Source organism: Ciona robusta, chromosome 3 (genome assembly GCF_009617815.1).
Source record: "Ciona robusta chromosome 3, ASM961781v2".
NCBI classification, from domain to species: domain Eukaryota; kingdom Metazoa; phylum Chordata; class Ascidiacea; order Phlebobranchia; family Cionidae; genus Ciona; species Ciona robusta.
The window spans coordinates 7,859,135-7,878,896 of NC_143237.1; the positions used below are offsets into that span (position 1 = coordinate 7,859,135).

At 36.8% G+C, this 19,762-nt stretch overlaps 7 protein-coding genes across 7 annotated transcripts; 4 read left to right on the forward strand and 3 right to left on the reverse strand.

The window, feature by feature from the left end:
• Positions 1-38: 38 nt before the first annotated feature.
• Positions 39-2,484, reverse strand: LOC149738808 (bifunctional arginine demethylase and lysyl-hydroxylase JMJD6-like). Its single transcript, XM_089874090.1, has 7 exons — positions 2,070-2,484; positions 1,861-2,011; positions 1,582-1,710; positions 1,363-1,490; positions 1,162-1,297; positions 795-927; positions 39-733 (listed from the first exon to the last, which is right to left on the reverse strand). The coding sequence occupies exons 1-7, from the start codon at positions 2,309-2,311 to the stop codon at positions 648-650; spliced, it is 1,005 nt and encodes a 334-aa protein (XP_089730216.1). The 5' UTR covers positions 2,312-2,484; the 3' UTR covers positions 39-647.
• A 388-nt stretch (positions 2,485-2,872) lies between these two features.
• LOC149738809 (bifunctional arginine demethylase and lysyl-hydroxylase JMJD6-like) lies at positions 2,873-4,928 on the forward strand. Its single transcript, XM_089874095.1, has 7 exons — positions 2,873-3,081; positions 3,138-3,285; positions 3,647-3,775; positions 3,839-3,966; positions 4,038-4,173; positions 4,594-4,726; positions 4,794-4,928. The coding sequence occupies exons 1-7, from the start codon at positions 2,873-2,875 to the stop codon at positions 4,877-4,879; spliced, it is 969 nt and encodes a 322-aa protein (XP_089730221.1). The 3' UTR covers positions 4,880-4,928.
• Positions 4,929-5,285: 357 nt separating this feature from the next.
• On the forward strand, positions 5,286-8,013 carry LOC149738810 (uncharacterized). The gene is made up of 7 exons (XM_089874094.1): positions 5,286-5,620; positions 5,677-5,824; positions 6,022-6,150; positions 6,212-6,339; positions 6,411-6,546; positions 7,159-7,291; positions 7,359-8,013. The coding sequence occupies exons 1-7, from the start codon at positions 5,409-5,411 to the stop codon at positions 7,442-7,444; spliced, it is 972 nt and encodes a 323-aa protein (XP_089730220.1). The 5' UTR covers positions 5,286-5,408; the 3' UTR covers positions 7,445-8,013.
• A 140-nt stretch (positions 8,014-8,153) lies between these two features.
• On the forward strand, positions 8,154-10,908 carry LOC149738811 (bifunctional arginine demethylase and lysyl-hydroxylase JMJD6-like). Its single transcript, XM_089874106.1, has 7 exons — positions 8,154-8,400; positions 8,454-8,604; positions 8,840-8,968; positions 9,026-9,153; positions 9,220-9,355; positions 10,019-10,151; positions 10,221-10,908. The coding sequence occupies exons 1-7, from the start codon at positions 8,189-8,191 to the stop codon at positions 10,304-10,306; spliced, it is 975 nt and encodes a 324-aa protein (XP_089730232.1). The 5' UTR covers positions 8,154-8,188; the 3' UTR covers positions 10,307-10,908.
• A 131-nt stretch (positions 10,909-11,039) lies between these two features.
• On the forward strand, positions 11,040-13,875 carry LOC149738812 (bifunctional arginine demethylase and lysyl-hydroxylase JMJD6-like). Its single transcript, XM_089874096.1, has 7 exons — positions 11,040-11,310; positions 11,365-11,500; positions 12,087-12,215; positions 12,553-12,680; positions 12,823-12,958; positions 13,548-13,680; positions 13,740-13,875. The coding sequence occupies exons 1-7, from the start codon at positions 11,093-11,095 to the stop codon at positions 13,823-13,825; spliced, it is 966 nt and encodes a 321-aa protein (XP_089730222.1). The 5' UTR covers positions 11,040-11,092; the 3' UTR covers positions 13,826-13,875.
• LOC149738813 (uncharacterized) lies at positions 13,529-17,707 on the reverse strand. The gene is made up of 8 exons (XM_089874092.1): positions 17,043-17,707; positions 16,830-16,980; positions 16,358-16,486; positions 16,167-16,294; positions 15,715-15,850; positions 15,220-15,352; positions 14,366-15,152; positions 13,529-13,668 (listed from the first exon to the last, which is right to left on the reverse strand). The coding sequence occupies exons 1-7, from the start codon at positions 17,252-17,254 to the stop codon at positions 15,067-15,069; spliced, it is 975 nt and encodes a 324-aa protein (XP_089730218.1). The 5' UTR covers positions 17,255-17,707; the 3' UTR covers positions 13,529-13,668; positions 14,366-15,066.
• Positions 17,708-17,850: 143 nt separating this feature from the next.
• Positions 17,851-19,606, reverse strand: LOC149738814 (bifunctional arginine demethylase and lysyl-hydroxylase JMJD6-like). The gene is made up of 7 exons (XM_089874093.1): positions 19,312-19,606; positions 19,110-19,257; positions 18,787-18,915; positions 18,592-18,719; positions 18,375-18,510; positions 18,052-18,184; positions 17,851-17,984 (listed from the first exon to the last, which is right to left on the reverse strand). The coding sequence occupies exons 1-7, from the start codon at positions 19,521-19,523 to the stop codon at positions 17,899-17,901; spliced, it is 972 nt and encodes a 323-aa protein (XP_089730219.1). The 5' UTR covers positions 19,524-19,606; the 3' UTR covers positions 17,851-17,898.
• Between the last annotated feature and the right edge of the window lie 156 nt (positions 19,607-19,762).

Here is a 19,762-nt window from a genome sequence, read left to right on the forward strand (position 1 = left end):
CACAAACCAATTACAACATTTCAGTTACCTATTACCACCTTGCATATAATGAGATAATTCGATAAAGGTTAAAATACAAATTACTGTGTACATTTCAACTGCGGTGCAAACACAAAAAAAACGCATTTTATAAAAAAAACGTGGACAAGGCGATAAATAGATCATAATACACGAAATACTGATGCTTCTCGACCTTTAAATCAGTTGTGTATTTGAATATTGTTTGATTACACTTTAAAATCATTAATAATTATAACTTCACCGTCCTATCTTTCGCATTCGTCAATAATTAAAATTTATGAATTTTGGGACAGTCCCTAATTCTCAACTAACCTGACGTAAAACTTTCTAAGTACGGATGACCTCTAGCTAGGAACGTTTCTATGGCTCTGGGTGGGAAGAGCAACATTTGGAACTCATATCCTGAATTAGTATTGGCATAAATCAGAGTCCGTATATAAACATGTTTATATACGCACTCTGGCATAAACATACGCATGGTTGAAATATTATAAACGTTCAACAATCTACTGCAAAAAATATACATAACGTTTGAACAATTGCCTTCCGTATGGAATGATTAAAACGTTGCATGATAAACACGGCGGGGGTTAATTTTCTTTTAATATCAGCCGCATGCTTGACTCTCAATAGTATTCCGAGCCGATAACGATGCTGTTATCCTCTCCAACGATTTCGGTTTGATGGAACCAACTGTTTCCATCAAGAACAACTGTGAAATACAATTCAATTTTACCAAGCTGATTTGGGGATTTATTGCGATATATACTTACTTATATCTCCTGGATCAACTGTCACCTCAAGTCGTCGTACGCATGTACCGAAACACTCCGGTGGTGATTCCAATGTCCACTTCTTATGGCCACGAAGCTGTGCTTGCCAAATCGACGACTGTACGAAATCAACCTAAACAGACCCGATCAGGATTTTTAAATAATATCTGCTTACGGTGTCCCATCTTCTCCCACCCTACTATATGTACTTAGTAATCAAAACTCGCGAGAGTGCTTTCAATCATGACCGCTGTATAAGTCTGTACAACTTTTCTTTAAAGTTCTCTTAATTGAGGCAGAGTGGATTGTATAAAAGTCACTAAACACGATGATATAGGCTTTATTAAGTTGCCAATTTCATACTCACGTGCAAAGAAGCTCCACGTCCAGGCATTCCCATAAACACCCAATCAAGTTTACTGTGGTCCAACTCAGGGGATAAGAAATAAGGTCGTTGGTAATGCTTCCTCAACTGATTGGCGGATTTTCCCTCACAATTAATCCTTAAACAAAATGCACGATTGCAGGTCGGGAATATACATAAATAAACTATAAGTAGCCTACTCACCATCCGACGTACCATCGACCTTCCTTGCCTTCAACTTGATTCTTTGACATGTTGAAAAATTCAGCCAGGTTAGCCAATCCAGTTTCATACGGGAAGAATAAACATCTTCTAGCTACTTCTTCCAGAATCTTACAAAAATGATCAATTGGTGATAATATGGTGATCGTGGCCGGGTATGTGCATTTTACTGTTTTATAATTGGTAGTGTATTTTTCTCACCTGAGAACCAGGAGAATAAATACTTTGAAAATATTCGTAGCTGAAACTTTCGCCCGCTGTCCAATTAGATTGCGCATCTTTCACCACGATCGGTTGCATAGTGAACGCGTATTTGGTCAAAAAATCATTCTGGAAGTATTTAAACATTTTTTACTTGATTGAAAAAAGGTTTAAAAAAATAGTCACTAAATATGACATTTAAAAAGACTTAAAAAGAGTCACAGAACCTAGTTTGTAAAAGGCGTGACCCTTAGGTTAAACGAACAGTATTAATCTAACCTGCGACACATTTCTTAGTTGCATCACTTCAGTAACATCAGCACACCTGGAACAGTTGGTGGGAATTCTTGCATACGGTGCAAGAGGTTGACTTCGAAGAATACACGGAAGTTCCGTCAAAATTTGGGATTCGTCCAGCAGGACGACAAACCTGCAAAACAGCAGCGGAATTAGATAAATAAAATCTTTACACAAATATCAAAATTTACGTTTTCAATATGGAATTCCCGAAAGTAGTTTCATGTTTTATATTGTATACGATCACCGATGGTGGAATTATCGTTAACACCAACCAGATTCCAAGCAAAATGTTTTGAAAGTTGCGTTGTTGCCAGTTTTTGCCATCGTTAATAATTTTTCTTACTGATTTTAAACTGCTTAACTGCTCACAACTTATACCCATACGTTCTGACTGCTTTAATATAGCACGAAACTGTTCTTGATTTGCCATTCCGATAAATACTGCCTAATGTATGACAACGCAACTACGTTGGTCAGATAAACAAAAAGTAGCGTCGATGTCCTGGCTGAAAAACGCATATGCCACGGAGAATAATTTTAGACAAACCATTTCCAAGAAAATACAAAACAGTTTTGATCGAATCTCATTCTACATTCTCTGTAGATAAGTGGTGACTTTTGATACGAAAACACTTAACATAAATACTACAATACACTAATTGCAAAATATAAGGATTGCACAAAAGATCAAAAGATATATATATATATATATATATGGACTCGCAGCGTACAACGTTTTTTTTGCAAGAAAAACAAAAGTTTTCCAATACATTTCTTACGTGGAAAATTGCAATCCGAACTGTAAGTCCGTCGGTCTGAAACATTATTAAACAAAACACTATCCCTTCGTATGTTCATTCTTGCACGAATTACTTGGAAACAAAGCCATAATTTCCGCAAGAACAGCATTCGATTTCAGTAGACATTATAGCGCTTAGTTACGCTGTAACAACACTTAGATATTACAGTGTGTTGTCGTAAAGCTAATAAAATGGCAACCGTTGATCAGTTCAAAACACTTTTAAAGCATGCTGAAGACCTCGGTATTAGTTGGGAGCAGTTAAACAGACTTAATTCCGTCAAGGCGATTCAGAACGATGGAAAGAAATGGCTTCAACGGAATCCAAGGGTTCTATACGCTGGATTGGTATTTTTATTCAGTATTAGCCTCCCGCTCATGTATCTTGACCATGAGTTAGGGTAAGTTGAAATCAATTTGATTTGAAAATATCATGCTATAGTTTATTTTACTTTAGAACGTTGGAGGATTCAGAACCTAACCCTTTAAACAATTGGAAATGCTTCCTGTCTAGTCAAGCCATTGGTTCGCTCGTTCGTCCTCCACTAGACTGCAATGCTTGCAAGGATGTAACTGAAATTTTCTATTTAAAGAATATTACACAAGTAAGTTATTATTTCGTTTGATATGTGGTAGGGTGTGGTAAGATGGAACACCTTTTCATTCTATTTTTTCGTCTCAGTAAATAGTAAACAAAGAACATTACATAATTAAAACCCGTACCCTTCCCTACGACTCCCATAAAACGGCGTTGAGCGTTGAAAACAAGATTATGATATTTGGATATTTGGATACTATGTGATGAAGGTGTCCCATCTTCTCCCTCTACTTTAAATTATACTTGGCAATATTTTTTGTTTAATAAGTGTTCTAAACATTTACAATCAGGTTGCAGATATCAAAACACATTGAAACGTGGCTGCGAAAATCTACGCTGGAAATATAACTTGTCTTTGATATTTTTAGGAAGAATTCACTGAGAAATACGCTCACAGTATGCAGACTGTCGTCGTACAAGATGGCCAGAAAGGCTGGACAGCAAGCAAAACGTTCAGCTATGAATATTTTAAAAGCATATACCCCCAAGGATCAAAGGTTTGATGTTATTTGAAAATCGGTGTCTTTATTCTATTTTAATTAAATACCTTATGTGAAAAGGCTTTAATGCAAATTGTGGACGGTTGCCAGTTTTTCAACTTCGAAACAGATTTGGCTGGTCCTGCAGATTTTTTCAATATGTCGCAAAGCAGAGTAGAAGGGAAAGAAGACCAGTGGTATGTTGGATGGTAAATATCCCAGTTTACATAATACCGGTAACCTGCATATAGTTTACAAGTTGACACGGATGTTTTCTTAGGAGCAACTGCGAAGGACATACAGCGAACGAGCTCAGAAAGCATTACAAATTGCCATACTTTTTGTCGCCTGAATTGGACCACGGCAAAAAAGATTGGATATACATGGGATTACCGGGGCCAGGAGCACCTATGCATGTGAGTGCTTACTGCTTTTGTAATAACACGTTTAAGTTACAATACATTGTGAATCGAGAATGACTATGATAGACCTTATCGTCGCACATGCGAACTAAAAGCGGCGATTGAAGACGTAGGTCTTACACCAAAAGGGCTAAAACATTTGTCAAGCACAGTGAACAAATCTTTTTGCTTTACACAATGTGCATCCTTATGTCCTTTTCAACAACTGTTTTGTGAGAAGTAAGAGTATTGTTAACGACTTACGGTTTGTACAACCCACTGGTTAACCGCTGTGCCAAGCACACTCACAATTGTAGTAACTCGATCCAAACACTACACGCTAACCATTTTGCCAAAGCACAGTTGAAATGAAGTTTAGCCGGGATTTCTATTTTCATACGTGCTCATTTACTAGAGTTTGATCTCTTGATATAGATTGATCGCGTTCCTGGGGCAACCTGGCAAGCACAACTAAGCGGTGAGAAGGAGTGGACTTTTGAAGCACCGCCGGAGTGTTACGGTATATGCACGTCTAAGATGAAAGTGAGGGTTAAGGCTGGGGAGATAAGTTAGTATGCTGATTAAACTGTTAAAGGTCCAAACTACAAAACTAATTCATTGTCTCGTTCGTTTAGTTGTTCTGGATGGGAGCAGGTGGTACCACGAGACCAATATTATTGGAAAGGATATGAGCATAGTGATTGGATCGGAATTTTACTAGATAAACATAAAAGAACCTATCGGGAGTTGAATAAACTATATCCCAGAAATTATTGCCTATTGTTTAGGAATATCGTTAAAAGTTATCGCTATATGTATATACACCAAACAAATGGGTGCAGACAGTTTTTTTTATAGACGACGGGCGCGGGTGTTTAATTCATATTGCGTTTCAAGACAACGCACACAAAAGTAAATTGTTTAGGAGTCTGTGGGATAAGGCAGATACCTTTAGCATATAATAGCCCTGTGATATAATTCTGATTTTAGGAAATAACAACCATCGTTTTAGCAACGATATCGTTATTTCTCAAAGCAAATATTCTGTTTTCACTGCTAGAATGTGAAACATTGGACAAAACCATTATACCTTCGTATGTTTAGTCTTGCACGAATTACTTGGAAACAAAGCCATGATTTCCGCAAGAACAGCATTCGATTTCAGTAGACATTATAGCGCTTGTTCAGTTAGTTAATGCATTACGCTGAAGCAGCATTTAATAGACATTGATAGTTGGATATCTAATGGAATGGCAAATGTTGATCAGTTCAAAACACTTTTAAAGAATGCCGAAGACCTCGGCATTAGTTATGAGCAGTTAAACAGACTTAAAACCGTCAAAGCGATTCAGAACGATGGAAAGAAATGGCATCAACGGAATTCAAGAGTTCTGTACGCTGGCTTGGTATTTTTATTCAGTATTGCCTTTCCGTCTTTGTGTCGCCTTGCTGATAAATTGGGGTAAGTCGATATTAATTTGGTTTGATAACATAACATGCCAGTTTATGTTTCAATAGGATAGTGGATGCTTTGAAACCAAGTACTTTAAAACACTACCAATGCATCCTACCCAGTGAAGCTGTTGCCCAATACGTCCGTAAACCACTAGACTGTAACGTTTGCAAGGGTGTAACTGAAGTTTTGTATGTAAAGAATATAACACAAGTAAGTGAAAGTCTAATTCAGAGTATATACTACACTGCAATTATTATAATAGCTTGCAATTAATATTGACACTATTTTGTGGGTAACATGATTTTAATGCAATTGCGAATATAAAACGGACATTATAAACGGGCCGCGAGATCGTGACTGCCAAAACCTATGCTGGAAATAAAATTAAATTGTCTTTGATTTTTTAGGAAGAATTCACTGAGAAATACGCATACACCATGCAGCCTATCGTCGTACAAGATGGCCAGAAAGGCTGGACTGCAAGCAAAACGTTCAGCTATGAATATTTTAAAAGCGTATATCCCCCTGGATCCGAGGTTTGGGATTATTTGAATCTGTGTTTTCAGTCTTTTTTAATTAAATACCTTGTGTGAAAAGGCTCTAATGCAAATTGTAATGGATTGTCAATTTTTCCGCTTCGCAACCGATTTGGCTGGTCCTGCAGATTTTTTCAATATGTCGCAAAGCAGAGTAGAAGGGAAAGAAGACCAGTGGTATGTTGGATGGTAAATATCCCAGTTCACATAATATCGGTAACCTGCATGCAGTTTACAAGTTGACACGGATGTTTTCTTAGGAGTAACTGCGAAGGACATACAGCCAACGAACTCAGAAAGCATTACAAATTGCCATACTTTTTGTCCCCTGAATTGGACCACGGCAAAACAGATTGGATATACATGGGGTTACCGGGACCAGGAGCTCCATCGCATGTAAGTACTTGTGTATTAACACCTTTATTTACAAAACGTTGTGGATCAAGAATGACTATAAATAGACCTAAATAGATCGACGCAGTTGCGAACTAAAAGCGGAAATCTGAACAACTAAGTTTAGAAGTTTAAAAGTCAACCTATGGTACAGGAGTTGTACAGAGCGTATTTACACTAGTATTTACCAATCACTCAATCCGCATGCGTTATAAGTTTTCATAAGTTATAATACACATGTATTCTACCCATGGCGCCCTCTATAATAGAGGGCGCCATGATTCTACCCCTTGTTCAACATTCACTAAGGGCGACTGAATACCGCTTTGTTGTTGACTTCTTTTTTTATCAAGCTTCTTCGACCGTGGTGGTTAAAGGTTACTTAGTATTATGCTAATTGGGTTAATACGTGCCAACTCATTGAAGCCTAGCTCTCTTGTAGCATTGTGACTGACGATTTGTACATCAATCCCTTAGACGCTTAGAGCTTAGATAATCGCTATTTTTTGTTTATAAACACATTCAAAAGGGTAGCAACTTAATCCGAGCTTTACACGCTAATCACTTTGTCAAAGCACTGTTGAAATGATGCTTACCCGAAACGTTTAATTATAGATTGATCATGTTCCTGGTGCAACCTGGCAAGCGCAACTAAGCGGTGAGAAGGAATGGACCTTTGAAGCACCCCCCGAGTGTTACGGTATATGCACGTCCAAAATGAAAGTGAGGGTTAAGGCTGGGGAGATAAGTGCGTATGCTGGTTGAACTGTTAAAATCCTAACCTGCATAACTAATGCATTGTCTTGTTCGTTTAGTTGTTCTTGATGGAAGCAGATGGTTTCACGAAACCCATATTATTGGAAAGAATATGAGCATAGTGATTGGAGCGGAATTTTACTAGATAACATAAACAACATATATATCGTGTTTTAGAAACTATATATTCCAGAAATGATAGTCTATTGTTTCAGATTTACGTTAAAAGTTGTTCCCTATATGTATACACTGAACAAATAAGTGGGAACAGTTATTATAAAAAAAAAACAGGCTCGGGGGTTAATCTTTATCGGGTTCGAGACAGCGCACGCAAGAGGTATTATTCATTAGACTGTAGGGTACGACAGATTTATACCTTTAGCGCAAAATTTCTCAGTTTTCTTTGTTTACTACCGATAAAAATCTTACTCTATGCTACTATAATGCAAGTTCAAAAAATACGATTTTTAATCTTTTTGGCGTGCCCCTCAAATTAGTTATATATATTTAAATAACTCCAGTTTTATTAGTGTATGTATAGCCGCAAACACATACTGCAACGTGTATATATGAACACATATGTAAATGTTCCATGCTTCGTTGCAAGCATTTTTTTATGTAAATTTGTTAAGTGGTTGATGAAAATACTTATTTTAACTATTGATTGTAATTAACGTGATAATATATTGTTGGAAGCCCGAAGGTAAAACATTGAACAAACCATTAACCTTCGTATGTTCACTCGTGCACGAATTACTTGGAATCAAGCCATGATTTCCGCAAGAACAGCATTCGATTTCAGTAGACATTATAGCGTTGTCCAAACACTTGATGTATTACGTTGCAATAGCATTTAGATATTACAGTGTGTAGTAGGATAGTTAATAGGATGGCAACCGTAGATCAGTTTAAAACACTTTTAGAGCATGCTGAAGACCTCGGTATTAGTTGGGAGCAGTTAAACAGACTTAAGTCCGTTAAGGCGATGCAGGACGATGGAAAGAAATGGCATCAACGGAATTCAAAGGTCCTATACGCTGGCTTGGTATTTTTCCTAAGCATTAGCCTTCCGTCTTTGTACCGCTTAACCGATAGATGGGGGTAAGTCGATATTAATTTGGTTTAATAGCATCATGTTAGTTTTTGTATTTTAGGATGTTAGAGGCTTTCAAACCACGCGTTTTAAACCCATACAACAAATGCCTTCTACCCAGTGGAGCTATTGCCCTTTACATCCGTAAACCACTGGACTGTAATGTTTGCAAGGATGTAACTGAAGTTTTGCATGTAAAGGATATGACACAAGTAAGTGAATGTCCTGTTTGGTATACCTGCAACAACTAATTCAATACATTGCTAGCAAAGTTGCCATTTTTTATTGCCATTCTCATACATTGCAAGCAATTTTGTTGTTTTGTGTGTAACATGCGTTTTAAACATTTGCAATGCGATAGCGGGTAACAAATGGCATTAAAAAGTGGCCGCGAGATCGTGATTGCGAAAACCTACGTTGAAAAAAAATTGTCTTTGATATTTTTAGAAAGAATTCACTGAGAAATACGCATACAGCATGCAGCCTATCGTCGTACAAGATGGCCAGAAAGGCTGGACTGCAAGCAAAACGTTCAGCTATGAATATTTTAAAAGCGTATATCCCCCAGGATCAAAGGTCTGATTTTGTTTGAAAATCGGTGTTTTATTTTTAATAAATACCTTGTGTGAAAAGGCCCTTATGCAAATTGTAAAGGATTGCCAATTTTTCCGCTTCGCAACCAATTTCGCTGGACCTGCAGATTTTTTCAATATGTCGCAAAACAGAGCGGATGGAAAAGAAGACCAGTGGTATGTTGGATGGTAAATATCCCAGTTCACATAGGTAACCTGCAAGCAGTTTACAAATTGACACAGATGTTTTCTTAGGAGCAACTGCGAAGGACATACAGCAAACGAGCTCAGAAAGCATTACAAATTGCCATACTTTTTGTCGCCTGAATTGGACCACGGCAACATGGATTGGATATATATGGGGCTACCGGGGCCAGGAGCTCCATCACACGTGAGTACACCCAAGCATAGTTGACAAAATGTTAGTTTTACACAATGTGCCCCCTGTGTCTATATTTTATTCACTATCTTGTGAGAAGTTATTGAGCACGTTTGTGGTCATATAGATGCTTTTTCGTCGAACAAGTGTTCTTGTCGTTGTTGTTTCAGCGATTTTTTTAGTTTTTTTTAATCCTAACATTCATTTTTTAATCTCTTTATGGAAATCAATTAACAATATATATTTATGAATTTTAGACGACATTTTCAGATTTAAAATCGCATATTTAGCAAGTAATCAACGATAACTTCACTGTTTGATCAAAGGCACTAATTGAAATTGAACGTTGAACTTAACTTATATTAAATGATTGCACACTATAAAGTATTTTGAAATACAGGCATACTTTTATAAACCATGCTGCATACGATCGCCATTTAAGCCAGGTTAACTAATGTAAGTTTACAAGTCAACACATGATGCTGCAGGAGTTGTACAAAGCGTGTTTACACATATTCTCAGTCCACCTACTGCTCTACAGTCACCAATAGCGACTAAAAACAGCTACGTTGTTTACTTGAGCTTAGTCGATCGTTGTATTGAAAGAGTTAATTAATATTATGCTAATTAGTATATTACGTGCTTACTCATTGGGGCTTTCATTTCTTGTTATAGATTGACTTTGTTCCTGGGGCAACCTGGCAAGCACAACTAAGCGGTGAGAAGGAATGGACTTTTGAAGCACCGCCGGAGTGTTATGGTATATGCACGTCTAAGATGAAAGTGAGGGTTAAGGCTGGGGAAATAAGTGAGTATGCTGATTAAACTGTTAAAGGTCCAAACTACAAAACTAATTCATTTTGTCTCGTTTGTTTAGTTGTTCTGGATGGGAGCAGGTGGTACCACGAGACCAATATTATTGGAAAGGATATGAGTATAGTGATTGGAGCGGAATTTTACTAGATAATACATATCGTGTTTTAAAGAAGTATATGTATTCTAGAAACTATAATATAGTTGGGTGGGGAAAGATGTGACACTTTTCATTTTAATTTTCTCGTCTCATTCGGTAGTAAAAGGAGAACACTCAAAGCGTTATAAAACCGTATCCTCACGACTTCTATAATATATAGACCGTTGTTAGCTGTTTAAAACACGATTAACCCCATCTATGCGATTTTGATTTTTTGGTTGGCGCCTCTTTAAATAATAAAATAATTTAAGTTTTATAAGTGTATATGCCCAAACTCGCGTAACGCAACGTGTATATCTTTAGTACAGAATATCCAAACATCCTGATCATGTTTTAAACAATTAACAACGGTCTATGAGAGTCGAAAGGATACGGTTTAATTAAATGTTTCTGAATTTCCTTTGTTTACTAGCAAATGGGAAGAGATAATACAATGAAAATATGTATTATCCTCTCCCACCCACCATATATATTTATAATTTTTTTCCCTTGATATTGCTGTGTGGTTGCTTGCAATGCGAATTATAAGCGGACACGCGTGTTCACAATGATTCATTTTACAAAACTGTTCCCAAAACTAAAAACATTGGGAAGTTGGTGGATTGTAACTAACGCGTTAATATTGCCGGGAAACAAGCGTGAATGTACGGCACACCATGCACGTGTGATTATATGTGCACAAATTTACTTGGAAGCAAAGCTAGGATTTCCGCTGCACCAGTGCTAGATTACTTTACAGTTTACACATTACAGTCTGTAGTTGGACAGCTAATAGAATGGCAACCGTTGAGCAGTTTAAAACACTTTTAGGGCAAGCCGAAGACCTCGGTATTAGTTGGGAGCAGTTAAACAGACTTAAGTCTGTCAGGGTAATTCAGGACGATGGAAAGAAATGGCTCCAACGGAATTTAGAGGTTCTGTACGCTGTCTTGATACTTTTACTAAGTATTGGCTTTTCGATTATATTCAGCATAACTACGTATACCGATGTGGGGTAAGTTTAAATAAATTTGGTTTGATTGCATCATGCAAGTTTATGTTATTTTAGAATATTCGATTTATTGAACCCAAGCGTAAGTTGCATCGTGAAAAATGAGCATTTTCTTGAGTACAACCGACAACCGGTGGACTGCAATGCCTGCAAGGATGTAACTGAAGTTTTGTACGTAAACAATATTACACAAGTAAGTGAATGCCACATTTGCTATATCCTGCGAAAATTAATACCTTTTAAGCAATATTAATGAAACATTTATGGGCTTAGTTGTATGATAAAACGTTTATGGAAAAAATATGTTGGAATTTTGTTTCTGGGTCCTTTTATGCAGAATATTGTTTTTAGCGCGTCTTTATCTTTTAAACTAATTTCGTAGGGTGGGGAAAAATAGGATACATTTTCTTTCTATTTTCTTGCCGCATTTGGTAGTAAACAAAGAAGAAAAAAATAGTATAGTAGGGTGGGGGAAGATGGTACACCTTTTCAATCTATTTTTTCCTCCAATTTGGTAGTAAACAAACATTTAACGATTTTTTATAAAACCGTATCCTCACGACTCCTATAGACCATTGTTAATTGTTTAAAACATCATCAGGATGTTTAAATACTATGTGCTAAAGGTGTCCCGCCTTCCTCCTACTACATTTATGTAACATGTTATCCACTTTTTAATGTGATTGCGGATAACAAAGGACATTAAAAAGTGGCCGCAAGATCGTGACGACTGCGGAAATATGCGCTAAGAATAAACAAACTGTATTTTGATATTTTAGGAGGAATTTCTTCAGAAATATGCATTTAGCATGCAGCCTATCGTCGTACAAGATGGCCAGAAAGGCTGGACTGCAAGCAAAACGTTCAGCTATGAATATTTTAAAAGCGTATACCCCCCAGGATCAAAGGTTTAAAATTTTACATAACTATCATAGAAATAACATCATCTTTTAAAACCAAATATTTACCGCATATAAACATTTATTAAAGTTCTCAAAAACGAACATTTTTTTTCAGGAGTTATATAGCTGTAGGCTCATGACTTTAAAAGAACGCTGCTAAATGTTAAAAACACAATCAGAATGTTTTAAACGGAGATATATGTGCGCGAAACATGCCCCATATTCATAAAATATACACTTTCGTTGATAATGTATATTTGTCAATCTATTTAAAATGAAACGTGGCCATTCATTAGAGCCTTGCTTCCTTATTATTTTCTAATTACGTACTTTGTACGAAAAGGCTCTTTCACAAATTGAGGAAAGATGTCAATTTTTCCCCTACGCCACGGATATATCTACAGCTGGAGAATTTTTTAATATGTCGAAAAACAGACTAGAAGGAGACGAAGACCACTGGTACATTGGATGGTAGGTAATTTAAAATTATTTTACCGAGCCCTATTCAAAATCACATTATATCGAAAAACTATTAAATAAAATATGTTTTTTTACATAGGCTAATATCGGTAACCTGCATATAGTTCACAAATTGATAATTCTGTTTTTCTAGGAGCAACTGCGAAGGACATACAGCCAACGAGCTCAGAAAGCATTACAAAATGCCTTACTTTTTGTCCCCTGAATTGGATCACAGCAAAATTGATTGGATTTTCATGGGGTTACCGGGACATGGGGCACCAATGCATGTTAGTGCATTTTAATTTATAATACGTTGTCGGTCGCGATTTCTTGTAATAGACTTTAAAGTTAGATGGTGGCACATGCACTAAGCTTGATGAAACTTTAATATTTAGTAATGCGGATAAATATTTTGAATTCTGAAAATTACGGTTGTTATTGTTAATCTTTTAAAACTGACCGCCATAACTGTACAACCTAATTTTTACCGCTTATACAAGCACACAAAGGTCGGGTTTTAGCGATTGGCACGTTAGACAATTTGCAGTCTGAGGTTCATTTGATTAAATGGCTTGCGAGAAATTATAGAACCGATAATGACTTAATTGTTTCTATTGTATATTGACATAATTTTGTATAATGGCAAGTTGTATGATGACATGGTGATTTGTACAACCTAGGAGTTAACCGTTGCGTCGTATTCACAGACACGCGCAAAATGGTAGCAACATTAACTTTTGACCTAGACTGTATACAGACAACTGTTGTACCACAATTTAAATACACACACCTACATTAAGCGACGATTCAGACTCTATAGGCCGCTGTTGCACCACGGTTGAAATGATGCTTACCTGAGGTTTCTACTTATAATAGGTTGACTTTGTTCCTGGGGCATCTTGGCAAGCACAACTAAGCGGTGAAAAGGAATGGACCTTTGAAACACCTCCGGAGTGTTACGGTATATGTTCATCAAAAATGAAAGTAACGGTCAAGGCTGGAGACATAAGTATGTACGCTGTTTAAATGTAAGTTACAAAACTGATCTATTTTGTCTCGTTTGTTTAGTTATTCTTGATGGGAGCAGGTGGTACCACGAAACCAATATTATTGGAAAGGATATGAGCATAGTGATTGGATCCGAATATTACTAAGAAGAATAAAGAAACATATTGTGGTTTGAATAAAATATATATTCCAGAAATTGTGTCCGCTTGTGTTTAGCTTAACTTATAGAAGATGTTTGTTTGTATAGCTGATTCACATTTAGCAAGTTTCATATATCTTTAGTACCTAATATTCCATATCCTATTCCTGTTTTTTAACAAACAAGACAGCAAAGTTCCTATGAATGGGCATGTGTTTCAAATATCACTAGTAGAAGTGCTTTTATTGCGCCTCGCCAAAACAGTGTAACAAGCCGCGTCAATCGTTGTGAATTACCAGAAACGGTTTTAAAGGCCATGATAAACAACTCGTTAATTGCTCGATATTAGGTAAGGATATTTTTATATACATGTTTTTTTTTAAAGTATTTTTCGATAGCGGTAAAAACAAAAACTAGCACAAAATTGATAACACAGACTGATAGCCGTTGACAATATATATGCATTTTATGGCTGGTATGCCATTTATATGTACCCCAAAAAAAACATTGAAATAGAAAGAATAATATATTATCGACATTTGCTTACCTTAAAATAACGGAGGGTAAACACTTTGAAAGTATTGGTATCGTCCTACTCTTTGCCTTGTTTTCGTCTCGTTTATTGTACAATTGACCTAGTCATACTTTGACACGAATACACCGTTTATGCTATAGGACAGATATTTCACGCAAGGTGCCTATTTTCACCTATATAACACATATCACTGTTAGTAACTACCGCTATTTCGCTTTTATTTAGTTGGTTACCTAAAATTAAACGGTGCTGACGTTGCCTTGGGGTCTATCGCTACAGACTGGCCTTCTGTATAGGCTGTCCTTACATAACTAGAACTCACTTACATAATCTTCTGGTTCAAAACTCAATACGCCACAACATAATAATCCAAGTTTCTTAGCCAACACGTAAACAATAGATACATCACTCCAGCCTCACACAACACTGGCCAAACACAACTCTTTTGACCGGAATCAAACAAAGGCGAAATCGAGGAAAAAAGCGAATTAAAAGAAAAAGGCGGCAACTTTGAACGCGTTAGAGGCGCCAGTGATAATTGCAAAGAATGTGAATACCCTAGAAACATAAAATACACTAATGACTCTGACCGTAGTGTATCCACAGAAAATAGTATTTGAGTTGTTTTAAAAGACGACAGACCATGGTTTCTGGAGTATATTGTTAATTTGAAGCGAGAGTTCATCTTTTATGCTTTTTATTTACAAGTTACTTCAGTAATATTCTGATCCAATCACTATGCTCAAATCGTTTCCAAGAATACGAGTTTTATGAAACCATCTGTTGCCATCAAGAACAACTAAACGAACGAGACAATGTATTAGTTTTGTAGTTTAGAATTTTAACAGTTCAACCAGCATACATACTTATTTCCCCTGGCTTGACCCTCACCATCATCTTAGACGTGCATATACCGTAACACTCCGGAGGTGTTTCAAAGGTCCATTCCTTCGTACCGCTTAGTTGCGCTTGCCAGGATCCCCCAGGAACAAAGTCGATCTAAAATAACCAAAGAAACAAAAAACAATGTGAACATTTCACTGGACAACATATAGGCTTGACACAGCGGTTGGAATGGCCAGACTCGAAGCTCGACACTGCTATCATAAAGGTTATGCGTGTTTCGGGACACGACACAATAAAAACTATAACAAGCTTTATATAAAATGGACTCTAGCTATGGCAATTTATGACAATTAGTTTCCACAAGTAAAGATTAACGATGAAAACCTTGTGCAGAGTACACATTTAATCTTGTGCTGTTGTTTTTAATAACAAGTTTTAGCGATTGTGTGCAACGATTATAGTCAATCTTGACCCAACGTATTGTAAATGAAAGGTGTTAATACATATTCACCCACATGCATTGATGCTCCTCGTCCTGGTAATCCTATAAACATCCAATCTGTTTTGCTGTGATCTAATTCAAGGGGCAAAAAGTATGGCATTGTGTAATGCTTTCTGAGCTCGTTGGCTGTTAAACCTTCGCAGTTGCTCCTAAGAAAACAGACATGTTTATTTGTAAACTATATGTATGTTGTCGACACGATGTCAACTCGGCTAAAGACACGTTTTTATATATAGTGGGGTGGGGAAGATGAGACACTTTCTCGTTTTATTTTCTCGTCCCTTTTGGTAGTAAACAAAGAACTTTTAATGAATTATAAACCGTATGCTCACGACTCCCATGGACCGTTGTTAATTGCTAAAAACGCGATGAGGATATTTAGATATTAGATGTTAAAGGTGTCCCGTCTTCCCCTACCCTACTATACATTTTGGGTTATTTATATATAAGAGATTTTATATTTACCATCCAATGTACCAGCGATCTTCGTTCCCTTCCACTCTGTTTTGCGACATAGTAACAAATTCTTCTAAACTATACATTTGCGAACCGTATGGAAAGAATTGACAATGGCGCACAGCGTACCTTAGAGCCTTTTTACAGGTAAGAATTTAATTAAAATATAATAGAAACACTTATTTTAAACAATTCCAAACCTCGGATCCTGGGGGGTATAAGTTTTTAAAATATTCGTAGCTAAACGTTTTGCTTGCAGTCCAGCCTTTCTGGCCATCTTGTATGACGAGAGGCTGCATGGTGTGTGCATATTTTTCAAGAAATAGTTTCTAAATAAATAGAAGACGTTTGTTAAATTATTTAGCTTTTTTGCACAGTTTTTCGCAGTCATGACACCGCGGCCTCTTTATTTTGGACTGGGTTCTAAACCATTAATAGCCATGGCGTTGGATACTCCTATTACTTACGCAAAAACTTTAAGAAACGGTGTGGTTTGCTTTTTAATTATTCCTGAGGAAAAGGATAAATCCCAGCACGATACCGCCAAAAAATGTTTGAAAATAAAAGTGCATAAACAACAAACCATGCTATACACACCTAAAATGCCAATATTTTTTTTACAAGGTTTTGAATGAAAGTTCACGGCGCATACTAAACGTAATAATCGCTTACTTGTGTCATATTCTTTAAATACAAAATTTCTGTTACATCCTTGCAATCATTACAATCTACTGGTGGACGAACGAACGGACCAACAGCTTCACTGGGTAGAAGGCATTTGTTGTATGGGTTTAAAACGCGTGGTTTAAAAGCCTCTAGCAACCTAAAATACAAAAACTATCATGAAATTCATGATGCTAATAAACCAAATTAATATTGACCTACCCCCATCTATCGGTTAAGCGGTACAAAGACGGAAGGCTAATGCTTAGGAAAAATACCAAGCCAGCGTATAGGACCTTTGAATTCCGTTGATGCCATTTCTTTCCATCGTCCTGTATCAACCTGACAGACTTAAGTATGTTTAACTGCTCATAACTAATGCCGAGGTCTTCGGCATTCTTTAAAAGTGTTTTGAACTGATCAACAGTTGCCATTCTATTAGCTTTACGACTACACACTGTAATATTTAAATGCTGATACAGCGTAATACATCAACTATCCGAACTATAAGCGCTATAATGTCTACTGAAATCGAATGCTGTTCTTGCGGAAATCGTGGCTTTGTTTCCAAGTAATTTGTGCAAGAATGAACATACGAAGGTATTATGGTTTGTTCAATGTTTTAGACAGCCTTTCCAACAATATACTCGCGTCAGTTACTTGGCACACGTTGCAATGTAAAAAGATAACATAGCCTATCTAAAACTTATCGCTTCACAACACTACGATTTTACAATCAAGATACACCATAAAAAGAGCCACATAAAGATAACTACAACTCACTAACGTTTAATCTTCCAGTGCGAAACTTTAGTACACAACAACATATAAACTTAGATTTCCAAACAGTATAGAAAATGCATCACCGCGACCATCCTCAACTCAGCTCAAACATGCAGCCTAGACGACACAAAAGCCCACGACGTGCCAGGAATAATGCTGTAAAAAAACTCGAAATGTAACATTTCAGAAAAATGCACTGCGTAGACTCCATATAGTGCATTTCTGCTAAAAGACAACCGACCACAAGTTCTGGATTATCATTTATTTAAAACCCGATATGTTCCTTTATACATCTCTAGTAATATTCTGATCCAATCACTATGCTCAAATCGTCTCCAAGAATATGTGTTTCGTGAAACCATCTGTTGCCATCAAGAACAACTAAACGAACGAGACAATGTATTAGTTTTGTAGTTTAGAATTTTAACAGTTCAATCAGCATACGTACTTATTTCCCCTGGCTTGACCCTCACCATCATCTTAGACGCGCATATACCGTAACACTCCGGAGGTGTTTCAAAGGTCCATTCCTTCTCACCGCTTAGTTGTGCTTGCCAAGATCCCCCAGGAACAAAGTCAACCTATATAACGGAAATAAGGTTAGAAAGTGCTAAACATTTCGATTGGTATTAATCTTTAAGTTAAGTGTTCAATTGAATTACCGGTATATTGCAGTCAATCTCGACCCAAACACGTTACCGTTCTATTACAATGCAAACACCTAAGCCACGAACCTTTAACACGGCATCGGCAAAATACATAAAAACTTACATGCATTGATGCTCCTTGTCCTGGTAACCCCATGAAAATCCAGTCAGTGTTACTGTGATCTAGTTCAGGGGACAAAAAGTAAGGTAGTTTGTAATGCTTTCTGAGTTCGTTGGCTGCATGACCTTCGCAGTTGCTCCTAAGGAAACACATGATGTCTTTGTTTTCCGATATCATGTTAAATAGGGCTACGTATAAGATTTTGTATTTAATTACTTACCATCCAATGTACCAATGGTCTTCTTTCCCTTCTAATCGGTTTTGAGACATGGTAAAAAGTTCATCAGCGTCAGACATATTCGAGTTGTAGCGGAAAAATTGGCATTTGTCTACAACATGGGCAAGCGCCTTATCACACAAAAATAATGAATTTAAATGGAATAATAAAAACTCTCATTTTTAAACAATTTCAAACCTTGGATCCTGGGGGGTATACGCTTTTAAAATATTCATAGCTGAACGTTTTGCTTGCAGTCCAGCCTTTCTGGCCATCTTGTACGACGATAGGCTGCATGCTGTGTGCGTATTTCTCAGTGAATTCTCTCTAAACGAGTTACGATTTAAAGACATTTGTTAACTGCAATTTTCAAAAATGTATCTTACAATTATAATGTTGGCATTAATTGTAACAAACTGAAGTAAGTGTAGGCTAAACTACAATGTTAGAACTAATTGATAACGCCTTACTGTATTGGCATTTTTTCGCCGTATAGTATATGAAACGTAGTTTCCACTTACTTGTGTTATATTATTTAGATACAAAATTTCAGTTACATCTTTGCAAGCATTGCAGTCTACTGGGAGACGAAGAAGTTTATAAAAAACTGCACTGGGCAGAATGCATTTCCAATCACTCAAAGGGTGAGGTTCTAAATCATCTGATACTCTAAAAAAACATAAACTAGCACGATCTTATCAAAGCAAAATTATAACGACCTACCCCGATTCATCAGTAAGGCGATACAAAGACGGAAGGCTAATACTGAATAAAACTACCAAGCCCGCGTACAGAACCTTTGAATTCCGTTGGTGCCATTTCTTTCCATCGTTCTTTATCGCTCTGACAGAATTAAGTCTGTTTAACTGCTCCCAACCAATACCGAGGTCTTCAGCATGCTTTAAAAGTGTTTTGAACTGATCTACGGTTGCCATTCTATTAGCTAGCAAGTACACACTGTATATTCTCTAAATGCTTTTACAACAGAAAACATTAACTATCTTAAACCGCACCAATACTGCAGAAATCGATTGCTGTTCTTGCGGAAATCATGACTTCGTTTCCAAGTAATCCTTGCAAGAAGGAACATACGAAGGGATAATGCTTTGTTCAATGTTTTACATTCGGACTTCCATAACAATAATATTATATTACGCTAGTTACGATCAACCGA

Excerpts from the sequence above, each read along its gene's own strand:
- LOC149738813 (XM_089874092.1), bottom strand. The coding sequence starts at position 17,254 with ATGGCAACTGTTGATCAGTTCAAAACACTTTTAAAGAATGCCGAAGAC. Across the intron at positions 16,981-17,042 it reads CGCTTAACCGATAGATGGGG|GTTGCTAGAGGCTTTTAAAC; the intron begins GTAGGTCAATAT and ends TTTGTATTTTAG. Across the intron at positions 16,295-16,357 it reads TATACCCCCCAGGATCCGAG|GCTCTAAGGTACGCTGTGCG; the intron begins GTTTGGAATTGT and ends ACCTGTAAAAAG.
- LOC149738812 (XM_089874096.1), top strand. The coding sequence starts at position 11,093 with ATGGCAACCGTTGAGCAGTTTAAAACACTTTTAGGGCAAGCCGAAGAC. Across the intron at positions 11,501-12,086 it reads ACGTAAACAATATTACACAA|GAGGAATTTCTTCAGAAATA; the intron begins GTAAGTGAATGC and ends TTGATATTTTAG. Across the intron at positions 12,681-12,822 it reads GACCACTGGTACATTGGATG|GAGCAACTGCGAAGGACATA; the intron begins GTAGGTAATTTA and ends CTGTTTTTCTAG.
- LOC149738814 (XM_089874093.1), bottom strand. The coding sequence starts at position 19,523 with ATGGCAACCGTAGATCAGTTCAAAACACTTTTAAAGCATGCTGAAGAC. Across the intron at positions 18,916-19,109 it reads ATCTAAATAATATAACACAA|AGAGAATTCACTGAGAAATA; the intron begins GTAAGTGGAAAC and ends TAACTCGTTTAG. Across the intron at positions 18,185-18,374 it reads GACAAGGAGCATCAATGCAT|GTTGACTTTGTTCCTGGGGG; the intron begins GTAAGTTTTTAT and ends TCCGTTATATAG.
- LOC149738811 (XM_089874106.1), top strand. The coding sequence starts at position 8,189 with ATGGCAACCGTAGATCAGTTTAAAACACTTTTAGAGCATGCTGAAGAC. Across the intron at positions 8,969-9,025 it reads TATATCCCCCAGGATCAAAG|GCCCTTATGCAAATTGTAAA; the intron begins GTCTGATTTTGT and ends TTGTGTGAAAAG. Across the intron at positions 9,356-10,018 it reads GGCCAGGAGCTCCATCACAC|ATTGACTTTGTTCCTGGGGC; the intron begins GTGAGTACACCC and ends TTCTTGTTATAG.
- LOC149738809 (XM_089874095.1), top strand. The coding sequence starts at position 2,873 with ATGGCAACCGTTGATCAGTTCAAAACACTTTTAAAGCATGCTGAAGAC. Across the intron at positions 3,082-3,137 it reads TATCTTGACCATGAGTTAGG|AACGTTGGAGGATTCAGAAC; the intron begins GTAAGTTGAAAT and ends ATTTTACTTTAG. Across the intron at positions 4,174-4,593 it reads GGCCAGGAGCACCTATGCAT|ATTGATCGCGTTCCTGGGGC; the intron begins GTGAGTGCTTAC and ends CTCTTGATATAG.
- LOC149738808 (XM_089874090.1), bottom strand. The coding sequence starts at position 2,311 with ATGGCAAATCAAGAACAGTTTCGTGCTATATTAAAGCAGTCAGAACGT. Across the intron at positions 2,012-2,069 it reads GGGAATTCCATATTGAAAAC|GTTTGTCGTCCTGCTGGACG; the intron begins GTAAATTTTGAT and ends GCTGTTTTGCAG. Across the intron at positions 1,711-1,860 it reads AACTAAGAAATGTGTCGCAG|AATGATTTTTTGACCAAATA; the intron begins GTTAGATTAATA and ends AAATACTTCCAG.
- LOC149738810 (XM_089874094.1), top strand. The coding sequence starts at position 5,409 with ATGGCAAATGTTGATCAGTTCAAAACACTTTTAAAGAATGCCGAAGAC. Across the intron at positions 5,621-5,676 it reads CGCCTTGCTGATAAATTGGG|GATAGTGGATGCTTTGAAAC; the intron begins GTAAGTCGATAT and ends ATGTTTCAATAG. Across the intron at positions 7,292-7,358 it reads GGTTAAGGCTGGGGAGATAA|TTGTTCTTGATGGAAGCAGA; the intron begins GTGCGTATGCTG and ends TTGTTCGTTTAG.